Source organism: Camelina sativa, chromosome 6, assembly GCF_030686135.1.
Source record: "Camelina sativa cultivar CO46 ecotype springtype chromosome 6, ASM3068613v1".
NCBI lineage: Eukaryota > Viridiplantae > Streptophyta > Magnoliopsida > Brassicales > Brassicaceae > Camelina > Camelina sativa.
The window spans coordinates 1,989,333-2,003,418 of record NC_141885.1 but is presented as its reverse complement, the minus strand read 5'-3'; the positions used below and the strand labels follow the sequence as shown (position 1 = coordinate 2,003,418).

The window sequence follows — 14,086 nt, the reverse complement described above, 5'->3', positions numbered from 1 at the left end:
GTAAAGCACTCCAAATATCGTGCCTCTACTAGTATCCACACGCACACAGACTGGATCAACCGGGATGCTAGTGCCGTAGAGATCAAATCTCGATCGTGACAAACACTTTTGTCTTCAGTTAGGTTTCGGCGAGAATCTTAGTCGATTGATCAATAATCAAACGCAAAGCATCATTATATACTGATCGAAAATAACCTAAATTGTTTAGGTTATACTAATGGGCCAAGCCCAATTCTCTCACTTGCACAATTATATATGTATATCGTATATAATATATGATAAACATTTTATTCTAATAAGTGCACAAATATAAATATATATATATATATATATATATATATATATATATATATATCATATCTTATTATATAAAGTATGGTTTCAAAAGTTACTAACTCACCGGATCGTGACACATGTCAATTTCAAAAATTACTAACTCATCATATCGTGACAAGTGTCAATTTTACACAAATTTTTAATTTTAAAATAAGAAAATGTTACTAACTTACCAGATCTTGACACGTGTCAATTTCAAAAGTTACTAACTCACCAGATAATGACAAGTGTCAATTTTACAAATTTCTAACTTTAAACAAAAAATCTTTTTAAAAAATCAAGATATAAAAAATAACTAATCATAAAATCTTATTATAAAAAGTTGGATTTTCAAAATTAGTCATTAACAGGATCATGACATGTGTCAAGTATATTGATGAGATGTTGACATGTGTCAAAAAAAATTTTTTTTGTCAAAACAGCTAATTAAGATAATATCATTAAATCTACATAAAATTTGCATGTTTATATCTAAAAAGAAATTTCCTAAATCAAAAAAGAAAATTAACAAACAAATATATCTTTCATTGTACGCCAATTCTATTATACATGTTTTCTTAATTAGGTTTTGACATGTATAAACAAAAAAATAATTCATTAAACATGTATCTTATTATTAATCAATAAATAGGGAATAACAAATCTAAAAAGAATAACATAACTTATGTCAAAAGAATTTTTATTTTTGAAACGTAATAGGATAGCTAATTAAGAAAATAACATTATATCTACATAAATTTACATGTTTAGAAAGCTTTGATCTTTAATTTTTTCCATATAAAATTTTGCTTATCTATTGTGAGTCTTTTATTCGTGCAGGTTATTCAATAGAAGCTATCATATGCAATGAAATGAAATCAAAGTATATAAAGCCCGCTAAATTAATCGAGGATGGAGATACTGATGGATGTTCCAAAAGTAATTCTACAGTTAGTAACATTTTAAGTTTCGAAGATTAATTGATGGTTGATGTTTCTGGTCAAAATCTAGAGTTTTCTCTTCTGGATAATGTTTATGATTCCGGTACTGAAACAAAAGCTATTTGATCGATTAATTGAGAAGCGACTTTTAAATTTGGGAAGTTAGAACTGTAAACCGTTTTAAAATTAGTTTCAAACCGGATTTATGTGGTTTTTTCTTGGATTTGGTTTGTAAAGCGTTTAAACCTAGGTATATGAGAACTTTTGATTGGGTAGAAATAAGTTGAGAACTTACGATTCGAGAATATTTGAGACGAGGTCATAGTTCTAAGTGATTTTGGTACAATGCGATACTTCTGAGGAGTAAACAGGTCATCGATCCTTTAACGTGATTATGACATATATCATGTTTTTGATTGTTTATAAAGTTTTTATTTTAATTTGTTTATAATTTTCAAATTTTTAATTTTATTATGTTATATTAACTTTCTTTTAATTTCTAATAAAATACTTTTATTGGATTGGTCATAAAATCATTGTACTCGAGTAGATAATTTTCACCAGTTGTTCATCCAAAATATCTTGGGAGTAAAAAAATTTATGGTTAAAAAAATTATGTCACAATTTTTTTTTAGTAATTATAAGAACTATAATTATGCCAAAATGAAAGTAAAGCAACAAAAAATTGTTTAATTTGTTTAAAAGAAATTTTAGGTGGTGATAAAGAGCATACTTTAACAATAAAATAATTTTGGGTGTAAGAGCATATTTTTAATGATAAAACATACAGTAAAATTGTACATGGTTATTATTTAGATGTTGTTTTGATGAATTCTTTGCATGTAAAATGTTTTGTAATAAGTTGTGAAATGTTCTTGAAATTTGACAATAATAATATTTGTAATGATGAGTATTTGGCAAATGTTTTGGTTGGAAATAAATTAGCTTTAGATTATTGTAATAATTTTTATAATATATTTACAATATAAAAATATAAATAAGTATATGAAGATAAATATAAATACAATATGATTTTTTCTCTAACTAAAATTATTAAAATATTTACTTCAAGAAATATTTTTGTTTCTATTTTCAAAAAATTGTTTAGGGTTTAGGATTTATTTTATTCAACAATTTTAAAATCCACACATCATGCGGGCTCTTAATTAGTAATACATATATGAATGTGTTCAGGGGATTATTCTTGAAGATGCTATTGGTCGTACTAGGCCACAGTCACTCCAGTTGTAGCTGTTTTTTTCACTTTTTTTAATAATACGAGGGGAGCCTAATTAGTCTCCCCCTCTCCTACTAAAAAAAAATATAACATATATATATATATATATATTATATTAAACCCAACATTGCATTAATCCATTATGCTTAGGTGTGTGACCCTGTAGGATCGAATAATATTAGCAATGAGTTTCTAAAGTCATTGATCATAAGAGGTTTCTAGCAAAACATTATGATTATCTAATATTATTCGACTTTCGAACCTTGACTATACAAATGATTTTAGGACATTCCCAACAAATTAGTGATGGAGTAATCAAGATAAGTGTGTTGAGGAAGACGACCACGTCTCTCTAATAGTGTAAGAATTGCTGGCCAAGTCCCTAGAGATAGTAAGGCTAATATCATACAAGCTATGGCACCTCCTTTTCTCTCCACTAGATACATATTTAACGACCGATCAAAATGGATAAGCCCTTCAAGCAAAAATGATGGCTTTAGGCATAAGATCAATCGTATTGGTGTGAGTAAGATGCTTGGAGAGTTTCAGAACCATCCAATCCTTAAAACTAGATTAAGAATTAACATCAGACATTAATCACTGTTCCAAGGATTTAGGAAACTAAAATTAGACAAAATTCTTGATTGTTTTGTCATGTTGATGCAATATTAATCCTCTGTTGTAAGTTCTTAATTTTAAGTGAAAATCAAGTTATAAATTTGGAATTTTAGTGACATAAAAATAGGAAGCTCTGTCTCAAAAGATATCAAGATATATGTTCATAAGCTTTTTTCATCAAAAAAAAAAAGAAGTTGAGATTTTAAAGACAATTAGAACCGAACCATCCAAAATAGAGGAATATGGAAAAGTACACTACCTTTGCTATCTTCTGCAAGAACAGAGGATGATGTCCCTTCTCCAAATAATTTCAAGAAGAGTTTCCACCACATGGCAACAAGTGTTTAGATATTTTTAAGTGTTTAGATATTTTGTTCAGAGATTGTGAGGATACTGAACTTTTGACTCAGTTTGATGGAAAATTTAATGTGTAACTTTATAAAAGAATCAAATATATAACTATATAAAAATTTAATTCTTCTGGATACTTTTGACTTTTCTAAATTTTTCATTTATAACACTACAATAACAATAGACATATTAATATTGTATAATGACAAGTACCTAACTTTTCTCTCTTCTTTTATCAGAAAATTCATAAAATAAACAAAGACATCTGATATATTTGTTACTTATTTCTAAATTGTTTTGAACATGCTCAAGTGACTATAATTGAACTAACAAAAAGCTCATCATTATTTCCGGTGACCTGAAGATGCCATGAGAATCGCCACGGCCGCAACAAACATGATCAACATGCTCACCAAAAGCGCATAGGTTCTCTTCGATGATTTACGATACTCTCCGAACAAAACTATACCCCAAAATGTGCTCACAAGAGGAAGTGCCTAAACCAAAAAAAAAAAAAACAGAGCTCATATACTCAAACCCAAAATGCAAACTTAAGATCAATCAATTGGAAAGAAACAAAAACTAACCTGAACAGAGTCTGCAGCCGCGTATCCAGCGGCTTGACCTCCCATGAACTGCAAACCGTTACCAAAACCACACAAGAATCCAGCAAAAACAGCCCAACCTCTACCTTTAGAGTCATGTACATACTTCTTAAGAGATGACTTCGCTAAGCCTACCATAGGCCGGTAAAGAAAGATGAGGTTCAGAATCAAAGCGATGAGAAAACCCGCGACGGAGAAGTAGAAAAAGGCGGTGTAGACAACGAGCTTAGGTACGCCTTTTGGCAATGTACTCCACTGATCGTTTGTTGCCAAATTGAATGCAGGAGAGAATAGAGAAAGGCAGATTCCCGCAAAGAGCGTTATGAATAGTCCGATCATTATGCTCTTTCCAAACACCTGCCAATAACTACGTTTTAAACACCACATACTGTAGTAATATACTCTCCTTTGCTATGTAATCATCTTTACAAAATTAAGTTTCGAACTTTGAGTTCGGGATTTCGGGTGTTTTTGTGTTTTTTTTTTCTCTTTGGTCATTGTAATAGAACCTTGATTGCCCTTTTGTTCTCTAGCTCTACAAAGAATCCTGCCGTCCCTGCTTTCGCCTTTCCCGCTTGTTTCTCTTGAGATTCGACATCAGTTTTCTCTGTTCATTGTACCCAACATACAAGAAAACATATCACAACTTTGATCAATACTCCACCAAGAAGAGTTCCTAATAAGTTTGCTTTGAAATTTGTATAGGTTTTACCTTTTTCGGGGTTGTCTTCACCATTTTTAATGGAAGAATAGAAATCTCTGAAAAAAGATAAAGATTTTTGTTAAAACAGAACAAGTTTTATAAACATGGAACTACAATGGAAAAAGACTTCGAGTAACATCGTACTCTGTCCCATCTTTATACTCGCTAGGTAAAGACTTGAGTTTCGCTTTAACATCTGCTGCATTAGAAGCATGAACCGCAGCACCGAGGAAAACAGCGATCAAGAAGCAACCTACACCGGGGAAGAGAATCTCTGCTTTGTTTATCTTGTCGTCCAAGAAATAGTTCAACGTTGTACCTATAAAACTCAACCGTGACACGCAAGAAAACAGAGAAACATAGGTGATTGACTCATCACAAAACGATAAAACGTTTAGATTTCATAATAAGACATATTAAGAAGATTAGTGAAAGAGGAAGCATACCAATGACGACGGTGATGCTTGCGGTTATAACTTCAGTAACCGATAAACCAACAAACGCAAAAGCGTATTGAGTCGCTAAATTCCCGACGCTAAGAAGCACACCGCCTGCGACTGCAAGCAATACTGACGGCCAGTTATCCTGTAAATTTCCTCATATCACCAATCAAATGTATATAAAACCTTGTAAGGAGTCTCAAGAAGTAGAAGGTACCAAACCTGAGGGAGCTGAGTGGTAAAGTCAGGTGTCCGGAACGTGCTTTTCCCAATCTCACCGAGCGAAAAAGCGATCACGATTGCGGCCAAGAGATTAGCGGTTGTGAAATCAAGAAAAGTGTGTTGAGGAAGACGACCTCTTCTCTCCAACAGAGTCAAAATCGCTGGCCAACTTCCCAAACAACACAACGAAAGTATCATACATCCTATAGCTCCTGCTTTGCTCTCCACCACATACATCTTCTTCTTCTCTTCTTTAACACAATATCAACACTTTCTTTTCTTAGTAATATTTATGGACTTTGCCTCTTACCCGGTTAACCCCACCGCTTTGGAGGGCTTCCCGGTTTTCTAAACCGGATCTTCTTGGACAATGTTTGGCTTATATACTGCGCTTCCTCTCCCTGTGTCTGCATGTGTGTTTTGATGGTTGTGTGGAAAAGGTTACATGTGTCTATCATAAGATAATGGACTTTCAAGACACATCGGCAATTTCTGCCTAATAAGACCAAAAAGATCTCAGATATGTTCGGACACATCGGCAAGTTCTGCCTAATAAGACCAAAAAGAGCTCAGATATGTTCGGACTTTGAATCTCAATTTTACAGAGAATCTCGTAAGTCATTTTTGGTTATTTGCGGAGCTTTGAATCTGATCAATAGCTAAAATACTACGCGAATTAGCTTTACGAAATTCCTGTTTAGACAAAAATATGGTTATTACGAGACTGAGTCGCAATCAAAATGATAGCCACAAGAGAAGCTAAGTTATGCAGTAATAAGAAGAAGGTTTTGTTTTTAGGGGGATGCACTGAAACATTTGTTCTATGTATCAGTGGCCATTTCCAAGCTTCCATCTTTGTCTTTTGTCGAATGATTGAGGAAGTTCCCAAGCAGCCTTTGATCCAACACCATGTTAGGTACCTGCACAGTTAAGAGATATACTTTCTTCAGAACAGCAGAAACAGAGATAAAACATGATAAATGAGATAATGCGAATTCAGAAATGAGAGAGGGTCGAGTCAAACCTTGTCCCCGAAGAATATTTTGGTGTTACGAGCAATGGCATCGATGAATTTGAGTTCGAGAAATTCAGGGGTGAGCTTCAACTTGTTTGCTTCAGCTTCTCTCAGTACACTAGGGACATTGTGATCAGAGCAAAAATGTCAACATTAGACCCATCAATTCTCTACATGTCCTTTGTTTGCTTGTGTAGATAAGAAAATAAATGGGAAAGAAGAGTGGCTATTACCGGTAGTAATCTGCATCTGCGAGACTCTTTTGACGGTCAAGATACATCTGATTCTCGATATCTGCTTCTCTCCGTGAACTGTCTTTCTCAGTCAACTTCTGTTGCATCAGAATCTTGCTTACGTTGGCGTTCTTCTCAGCTTCACTAATGGCCATTATCTTCTTTGTCTCTGCCTCTTTCTCAGCAACTCTTTGTTTCTCAATAGCAATCAAGACCTTTTAAAATCATCAATTCCAAGTGTGTAAGCAGTCTTCGAGAGTCCACAGCCCATTATAACAGAATTGAAGATACGAGCAAACCAGTGCAGATTCAATAGCCAGCCAAGGTTCAGAAAGATTTTACCTTAGTGCGTTCCTCTTCCATTTGCTCAAAGTTTCGCCTTACACTCTCTGGAATTTTCGGCTTTGTGACACGGACACTAAGAATCTCAATTCCTGGAGCATAACGTGTACAATCAGCTTGGAGAGCATCTTTCATTCGTTCATCAATCTGAAACACAATTGTGATAAGATTAATTAGCGAAAATCATGGTAACTTTTCCAGATATCAGACACAGTGTTAACATCAAAGGTATCTAATTTGAGAGAGGTTATGGCTTCCCAATATAGTCAAGTACCTGGTCAAAGATATCAATGTAGACTTGCTGAAGTGAATGAGAGCTGCAAAACTGGTTGATCTCATGATGAATCTTGTCATATATCCATGTGTTATCATAGTTCACACCATAGTTGAGCAAAGTGTCATAGACAAAATCCTTACGCAGTCGATTAACAACCTAAAGATCAAATACGTGTAACTAAGACCAACAAATTTTAAGCAATGGTGATGCTAGCTGAAAGTGAAAGCTTTAAGAGTCTTACTTCTATCTTCTCAAAGGTAATCATGACACCTCCCTTGGTACCACATGGTATATCCTTCACCTAAAGACACAAAGAATCAATTAGTTCAAAAAGCTACAATCTAAACACATCCAAGCTTTTTAGGGTATAAGACTCACTTGATCTGTTTGTAGAGTAACTTGAACAGGCTCATAGTTGGTAATGAAAGGCAGCTTCAAGTGAAAACCTAAAGCACACAAAGTTAATTCCAACTAACAAAAGAATGAAGCCGCGATGAAATCACGAAAACGGATTAAAAAAAAAATAATCATAAATACCTGGCTCTGTGATTATGTTTAGAAGAGCACCACCTCTCCAATACGCTCCAACGTGACCTTCAGGAACTTGATGCACCAACGATGACGGGAACATAACCTTATAATCCATTACATAAGCAACATCTTTAACAACAAACATGAATAAGTCCACAGTCTACAGTCAAATTCGTAAGCAACCCAAACCAATATCAATGAAACCAAAAGCGATTTATTTTTATGTTCTGTGTCACTCAAATAGGTTCAAAAAAGTGTACTTGTGACCTTACACTACACTAATCTAAAATCAAAAACGGAACAAGATAAAATCTAGGTCGAAGAGAAGAAGACAAAGTCATCAACTTTAAGTCAACTTCTGATAGAAAGCTTACACATTTCGAAAAGGGTTAACTCAGAATCAAAAGATGAAACATTTAAGAGAACCGATTCAAGTCTAGGATGCGTGATCGAAGAACTAAACACAGATCAAACGAGTAAAAGAGGAGAGAAGATACCAAGGCGGCGATTGCAACGAAAACACCGAACGCAATGAAAATAGAAGATACATCTCCACCAGGTTCTCCTCCGACCGGTGGTGCGCGAGGGATTTCAGTTCTCCGTTGCTGACCATCCATGGCGAATTTTTTTGGGTTAACCGGGAAAAAGTGTTTTTGTTCAGTGGGAATTTGGAAAACTTGGAAATTGGGTTTTTCCAAGATGAAGTCTTCTTCTTATGAAGGGATATTATGAAGTGTGGGAAGAAACACCGTAACTCTGTGTGTATAACTGATATATAACCGTTGGATGGAGAAGAGTCAATGGATCCGGTTCTTTTTAGAAATCTCCATTAATATTAAAACTTTTCTTTGTTTTTTTAAATAATTTTCAAATATTAATTAATATCATATTGTATTCTCGTTATCCAATTTCTAATATCAAAATTACTACCGTAGTTAGGTCTTTAGAAAAGAAAAAAAGGAAACTAATTAGGGAAGGTAAATCAATGCAAATTTGTTGAAATATATAAAAGTAAATTAGGATTAGATATGATCAAACAAAAGCTTTTTTTTATTAGTTTTCTCTTTATGTAAGTTGGATTCACTTCCACGCAAAGCGCGTACATATTCGTCTCATATTTTGTTTGTAGATTATTTTCCTCCCAATTAGCTCATATGAGCTGATCCTTTTATTGTCAAAAAAAACTAATATTAAAAATTTTGGATGCAACAAGAATTTAGATGCATCTAATTTGTTTAGCAGCTCTTATTTTGTTTAAAACACTAAATCAAAAAATGAAAACTTGGTTTAAGGTTTAAATTCTTTTCCAATCTTGTTTTTTTTTCAGACTTAAGATATCAATTATAAGTTCGTTTATGATGATTCAAAGCTGGAATATATAAATAAAAGGTTTTCACTCTAGTTAGAAAAGTCTTAATTATTTCCATACAGTTTAAATTAGAATATATTAATTTATTTTAATAATACCCAAAACCTAGAGACATTTAAAGGTTTTCTTTTTTAGTTACCGTTTATTGAATTATGTTTTATGTTTTTAGTCTAGTTAATTCTATTATAGTATAAATCCAAAAACATGTTATAATGAGATATTGTGATATTACCAAGAAAGATGGTGATAACATATACTATATTGTGATATACTTATATATGCAACTAGGTTTTCACCCGCGAGACACCGCGGGACTAAATCATAAATTAAATATTTTTAAGAATGATTTTTAATTTATTTTGTTTTCAAATTCCAAATTAATTAAATTTTATCTAATTAATTTATAAGTTTATTTAGAATATTTTTCTTCTTCTTACGTTTTATACAGTTTATAACTTAATTACATTAAATTTGTTATTAGATATAATATAAATTTTTAAAACACTTAGTTTTGTTTTCTATAATTACATAGAGGTATATGCCTAGTATGTTAGTGTATATTTTTATGTGTATACAATTTTTTTTTTTTGGAATATTAAGAATATGTTGTAGTATGTGTAATATTTTGTAGTTCAAATACTAAATAATTTATACGTTAATTTTCCAAACTATGACTACAAATCTATAGTATATGAAATAAACTAATAGTTTTAGTGTTGGTTCTATAGTCCAAACCCGTCATGCTAGGCGGATCACGCAACATGTTCAAAGATTTTTAATCCGTAAAAACTCATCATACGAAACCCGTGAAAGTAAAATATAGTATTTGAGGCTAAAAGTCACTTTTTATCAAATCAGTTTTTCAAATTTTTAAAGAATAATACCTCTTCACTCACCTCCTTATAAAATAAGAAATAAAATATGTATACATTTACAATTATGTTTGTTACCTTTTAAAACACTTAGTTTCTATAAAAAAACAAATATAATTAGAATTAATTGTGTTTATTAAATTAATTATTTAATGTCAATGGCATACTTGTAAATAATAGTCAACTTCAGGATTTATTTTATAATTGTTTCAAAAAATGTATATATAGATACCATTGTGATTATACTAGTTACTTACAGAAAAAAATCACACTTATAAGGAAGTATGTCTATACCTAATTGTAAATATTATTTCAACTCTATAGCTGTATAATATGGTAGAAGCAACTATTAACAAATAAAAAAATAGATTCGCAAATCTATATTTTTATTTCATTAATAAGGTTTTTTAAATCTGATATTAACCAAATACTATATAGATCGCCAAACTTAATAGTTAATTCTTGTTTTTTGACGTACAATAATTTCAATATGCTTATTATGAGTCTACATATCCTTGGATAAATCTTTTGAAAGGTTAGTAGCAAAGTCAACGACAAATTTGTTTGAACAATATAAACAATTCGTTAATTATGAAATTTTAAATAGTGATAACAATATATAAGAGTTAAAACTTCTCTAGCTGATTATATAATTGTAAAGTTCTTGAAAATAAAATATTTGTACAATTAAATATTTGCACTGAATTTACAATTCAATTGTAGTTTGAATATATAATTTCAAAAATATTGTGTCGTATGCTTCTTCATAATCACGTTTATCATATATTCCTAAAATTGATCAAAAATACGAAACTATAAAAAAATATTTCCATAAAATACCACAAATAAAGTAGTTATGAAAAAAATATCATAAGGACGAAATTCTTTGAAGATACCTATGATTCTTAGAAGTTTATTGATTGAAATTGTGACAGTTTGGTCGGACCTTCTTCACCAAAACTATACGGGTCTCGACCTTGGTTTCTTTGAATTATTCATGGTCTTTTCTAACTCCTTATTAGGTCATCTCATTTAGAAACACTACCATTGGTGTCAAAACTCTTCGACCTTGGTTTCTTTGAATTATTCATGGTCTTTTCTAACTCCTTATTAGGTCATCTCATTTAGAAACACTACCATTGGTGTCAAAACTCTCTTACTAAACGGTATAATCAACGCCAATTGCTTTTGTTTTGTATGAACAGTGCAACAATATCCTTCCACTTCCTAAATTGTTTGCATTCTATTTATGTTGATATGTTCTCTTTACTATGCATGTAAACACTTAGAGAAAGATTTCATTAAAGCATTTCTTACATACATGCATGAATTAAAAATAGCCTAAAAACAAAGCCCAACTCCCTAATTGGATGTCTGCCTCAAAGAACTTGCATTCACACGTGGCAAAATCTCATCCATACATCAAAAACGTAAGTCTCACTTTCTTCATAATCACTTCCTCTTACAGAAACGCAATGACGGAGAAACCAAGCGTGAGAGGGATTGAAATGAACATACTCCAAGCACCATTGTTTCCCGAAGGATCAAAGCCTCCGGTCGGACCAAACACTGGAGTTCCCGGAAACGTCTGTGTTCCTGTAGAAGTCCCGGTCGTCAGAGTTGTCCCTGCACTCCTGTGTAAGACAAAAACATTGTAATTTGTAACAGACACCAAACTTTTTAAGTCACGTAATGTTAAAGACAAGTTTAACCAAACAATCTCTTCTACCAAATCTTGAAAAAGTTACAAGAAAAAAAAAAGAACATTTATGATGTTTATTGGTCGATTTCATCTGTTGAGATTTGAGAATGATTGGTGCTAAAGTCTTCTTGGTTTTCAAGTGAAAAGAATAAAGAATCAAAAATTCTATTTTTCCAATTTTAAGAGTTTAATAGAAGTTATTAGTAAACAAACATACCCAGGACTTGAAGGATAGATGCAACCAGTAACAACAGCTGCAAAAACAAATTAAAGAAACAGAGGAAATCATCAAAATGTCATCTTTTTTTATTTCACAAAACCAACAAAAATTGGGTACTATTTGAAAGATGAGTTATTACTTGAAGGAGGATTTGAGCTGGTGGTAGCAGTTCCTGAGAAGTTACAGCTCCCAGGGATTTGACCGGATCTTTGGAAATAAGTATTAACCGCCCAATCACAATGACTCTTGACTGTGTTTGGTTGGTAACAAGGACCTTTGTCATGAATTGGAGTACAATCTTTCAAAACTCCACATGCATAGTCTATTGATGTTTGAAGATCTTTCTCTCCAACTCCATCTCTACATAGACAGTAAGTTGCACCTAGAAACAGAGAAAGTGAAGGTTCAGTTTGAAAATCTCAAGAACAGAGGATGTGTTGGATCTAATAAAAGAGTTTTTTTATTTAGAAACCCATTTCATATCATGCGACAAAAAAAAAAAGAAAAAAAAAAAACAGAAAGCTTACTTGAAGAGGTGGCTAAAGCGAAGAGAAACAAGAGACCAAGAAGCAATCTCATGATGGTATTTTCTGAAGAATGGACCAAAAGCAAGTTTTTTTACCCTCAAAGCTGTAACACAATCCAAGATGATAGCTTCAAAGTTCAAAGAGAGAAAAAGGAGAAGAGAGATGAGAGTTTAAAAGAGAGAGATGAGTTTATTAATGAAAGTGAGTGAATAAGACCATACCATCTCTCTCTGGTTCCGAGGTTTAACCACAGACAAGAATCTGAAAATCTCAGTGTCCAAACTCCAAAAAATGTATATGGTCCATTGTAATTTCTGAACTTTTTTTTTTTTTGTCAAAATTGTAATTATTTGATTTATCGTTTGGTAGTTGGTACAATTTAATTATATATATTCCTAGTCCAAATAAAAGCCGAACCAATTGATCGTGATTTGATCGTGAGACCATAATGGTGGAATTAGAAAAGTATTTTAGAGAATTGGAAATTATTAGTGATTCGTTAATGTTTTTTATCTGATAATGTACGATTGGAAAACAGAGTTGGGAATTGACAAATTATAGAAATTTTTGCATTACTTACATAGGTGAGTTAATGCTGACCTGGCCCTCTAGGCTCTAGTTGGGAATGTATGGTTGGTGCACGATACATTCGAAGTTTGGTACTTCAATACTTTTTTTTTTTTTTTTGTCACACTAATCATAATTACTTTTACATCGGTAGAGTGGTGTTGTATGTATATTTAATACCCAACACGGTAATTATTAACCCAAGGGTCTGGTCAAAATTTAACCCAACATAGGTTTTGATGATGGTTTATTTTTCTGCAGATTCTGTTGTCTTGATATGGTTGTCGTTAGCTTGTTGCAAGCTTAATTTAATTTTTGTTGTTAATTGTTTTCGTTGGTTTCTTGCAATTGTTATGAATACCGCTAAAATAAGTTTTTATTCTAAAAATATTATAATTTAATTTTTTTTTCAAAAATACCACTAAAATATAATTTTTCCAAAAATACTACATAATTAAATTAAAGTTCTAACACTAAAAACTAATTCCTAAAATCTAAATATTAAACCCTACTCCTAAAAACTATACCTTAAAATTAAATGTGTCAACCCAAACCTAAAAAAAATAATTCTACATCTTTCAAAATCAATTTTTTTGTGTTTGTGGTAATTTTGGAAAAAAAAAACTTTTGTGGTATTTTTAGAAAAAAAAACTAAAATGTGGTATTTTTGGGAAAAAAACTTTTTTAGTGGTATTTAAAGGAATTTCTCTTCATTATTACTATAGATTTAGTGGTGGTGACTGGTGAGTTTGTAACATATAATGTATTAAACATATAAAATTGAGACAACATTTATTATATTATCTTTATATAAAATGCTTAATATTCCATTAATCAATAGACTATACCAATAGTATTCAAGTATAGAAACATTTTTTCTGAATCAAATTTATTTCTAAAATATGGATTAATTAATTAGGAATGGAGAAAAGTTTAACAATGACTAACAAAAAGAAAAGTGTTTAATAATAATAAAATTGCATTGATGATGTTCTTCTT

General features: G+C 31.7%; 3 protein-coding genes and 1 long non-coding RNA gene across 7 annotated transcripts; all 4 read right to left on the bottom strand.

Moving 5' to 3' along the window:
• Window positions 1-2,578: 2,578 nt before the first annotated feature.
• On the bottom strand, window positions 2,579-3,543 carry LOC109133421 (uncharacterized). The gene is made up of 2 exons (XR_002038524.2): window positions 3,371-3,543; window positions 2,579-3,061 (listed from the first exon to the last, which is right to left on the bottom strand). It is a non-coding gene; the product is annotated as an uncharacterized LOC109133421 (long non-coding RNA).
• Window positions 3,544-3,606: 63 nt separating this feature from the next.
• Window positions 3,607-5,865, bottom strand: LOC104790116 (ureide permease 4). Of its 3 annotated transcripts, none has more exons than XR_015560274.1 (7): window positions 5,433-5,865; window positions 5,217-5,355; window positions 4,915-5,089; window positions 4,780-4,826; window positions 4,514-4,674; window positions 4,050-4,424; window positions 3,607-3,959 (listed from the first exon to the last, which is right to left on the bottom strand). XR_015560274.1 is itself a non-coding variant. In XM_087455721.1 (7 exons), the coding sequence occupies exons 1-7, from the start codon at window positions 5,667-5,669 to the stop codon at window positions 3,807-3,809; spliced, it is 1,224 nt and encodes a 407-aa protein (XP_087311847.1). In that variant the 5' UTR covers window positions 5,670-5,865; the 3' UTR covers window positions 3,607-3,806. The 3 variants fall into 3 exon arrangements, 2 of the variants coding, with proteins under 2 accessions (XP_087311847.1, XP_087311848.1); XM_087455721.1 differs by having other exon boundaries at window positions 4,577-4,674; XM_087455722.1 differs by having other exon boundaries at window positions 4,577-4,674; window positions 4,915-5,023; window positions 5,433-5,788.
• A 223-nt stretch (window positions 5,866-6,088) lies between these two features.
• On the bottom strand, window positions 6,089-8,634 carry LOC104790114 (uncharacterized). Its single transcript, XM_010515819.3, has 9 exons — window positions 8,328-8,634; window positions 7,837-7,933; window positions 7,678-7,745; window positions 7,541-7,600; window positions 7,297-7,455; window positions 7,023-7,169; window positions 6,681-6,895; window positions 6,457-6,565; window positions 6,089-6,352 (listed from the first exon to the last, which is right to left on the bottom strand). Exons 1-9 carry the CDS (start codon window positions 8,445-8,447, stop codon window positions 6,254-6,256), a joined length of 1,074 nt encoding a protein of 357 aa, XP_010514121.1. The 5' UTR covers window positions 8,448-8,634; the 3' UTR covers window positions 6,089-6,253.
• Window positions 8,635-11,356: 2,722 nt separating this feature from the next.
• On the bottom strand, window positions 11,357-12,979 carry LOC104790113 (PLASMODESMATA CALLOSE-BINDING PROTEIN 1). 2 transcript variants are annotated; one of them, XM_010515817.3, is made up of 5 exons: window positions 12,742-12,979; window positions 12,521-12,647; window positions 12,133-12,375; window positions 11,991-12,027; window positions 11,357-11,705 (listed from the first exon to the last, which is right to left on the bottom strand). In XM_010515817.3, exons 2-5 carry the CDS (start codon window positions 12,570-12,572, stop codon window positions 11,534-11,536), a joined length of 504 nt encoding a protein of 167 aa, XP_010514119.2. In that variant the 5' UTR covers window positions 12,573-12,647; window positions 12,742-12,979; the 3' UTR covers window positions 11,357-11,533. The 2 variants fall into 2 exon arrangements, with proteins under 2 accessions (XP_010514119.2, XP_010514120.2); XM_010515818.3 differs by having other exon boundaries at window positions 12,521-12,623; window positions 12,742-12,938.
• Between the last annotated feature and the right edge of the window lie 1,107 nt (window positions 12,980-14,086).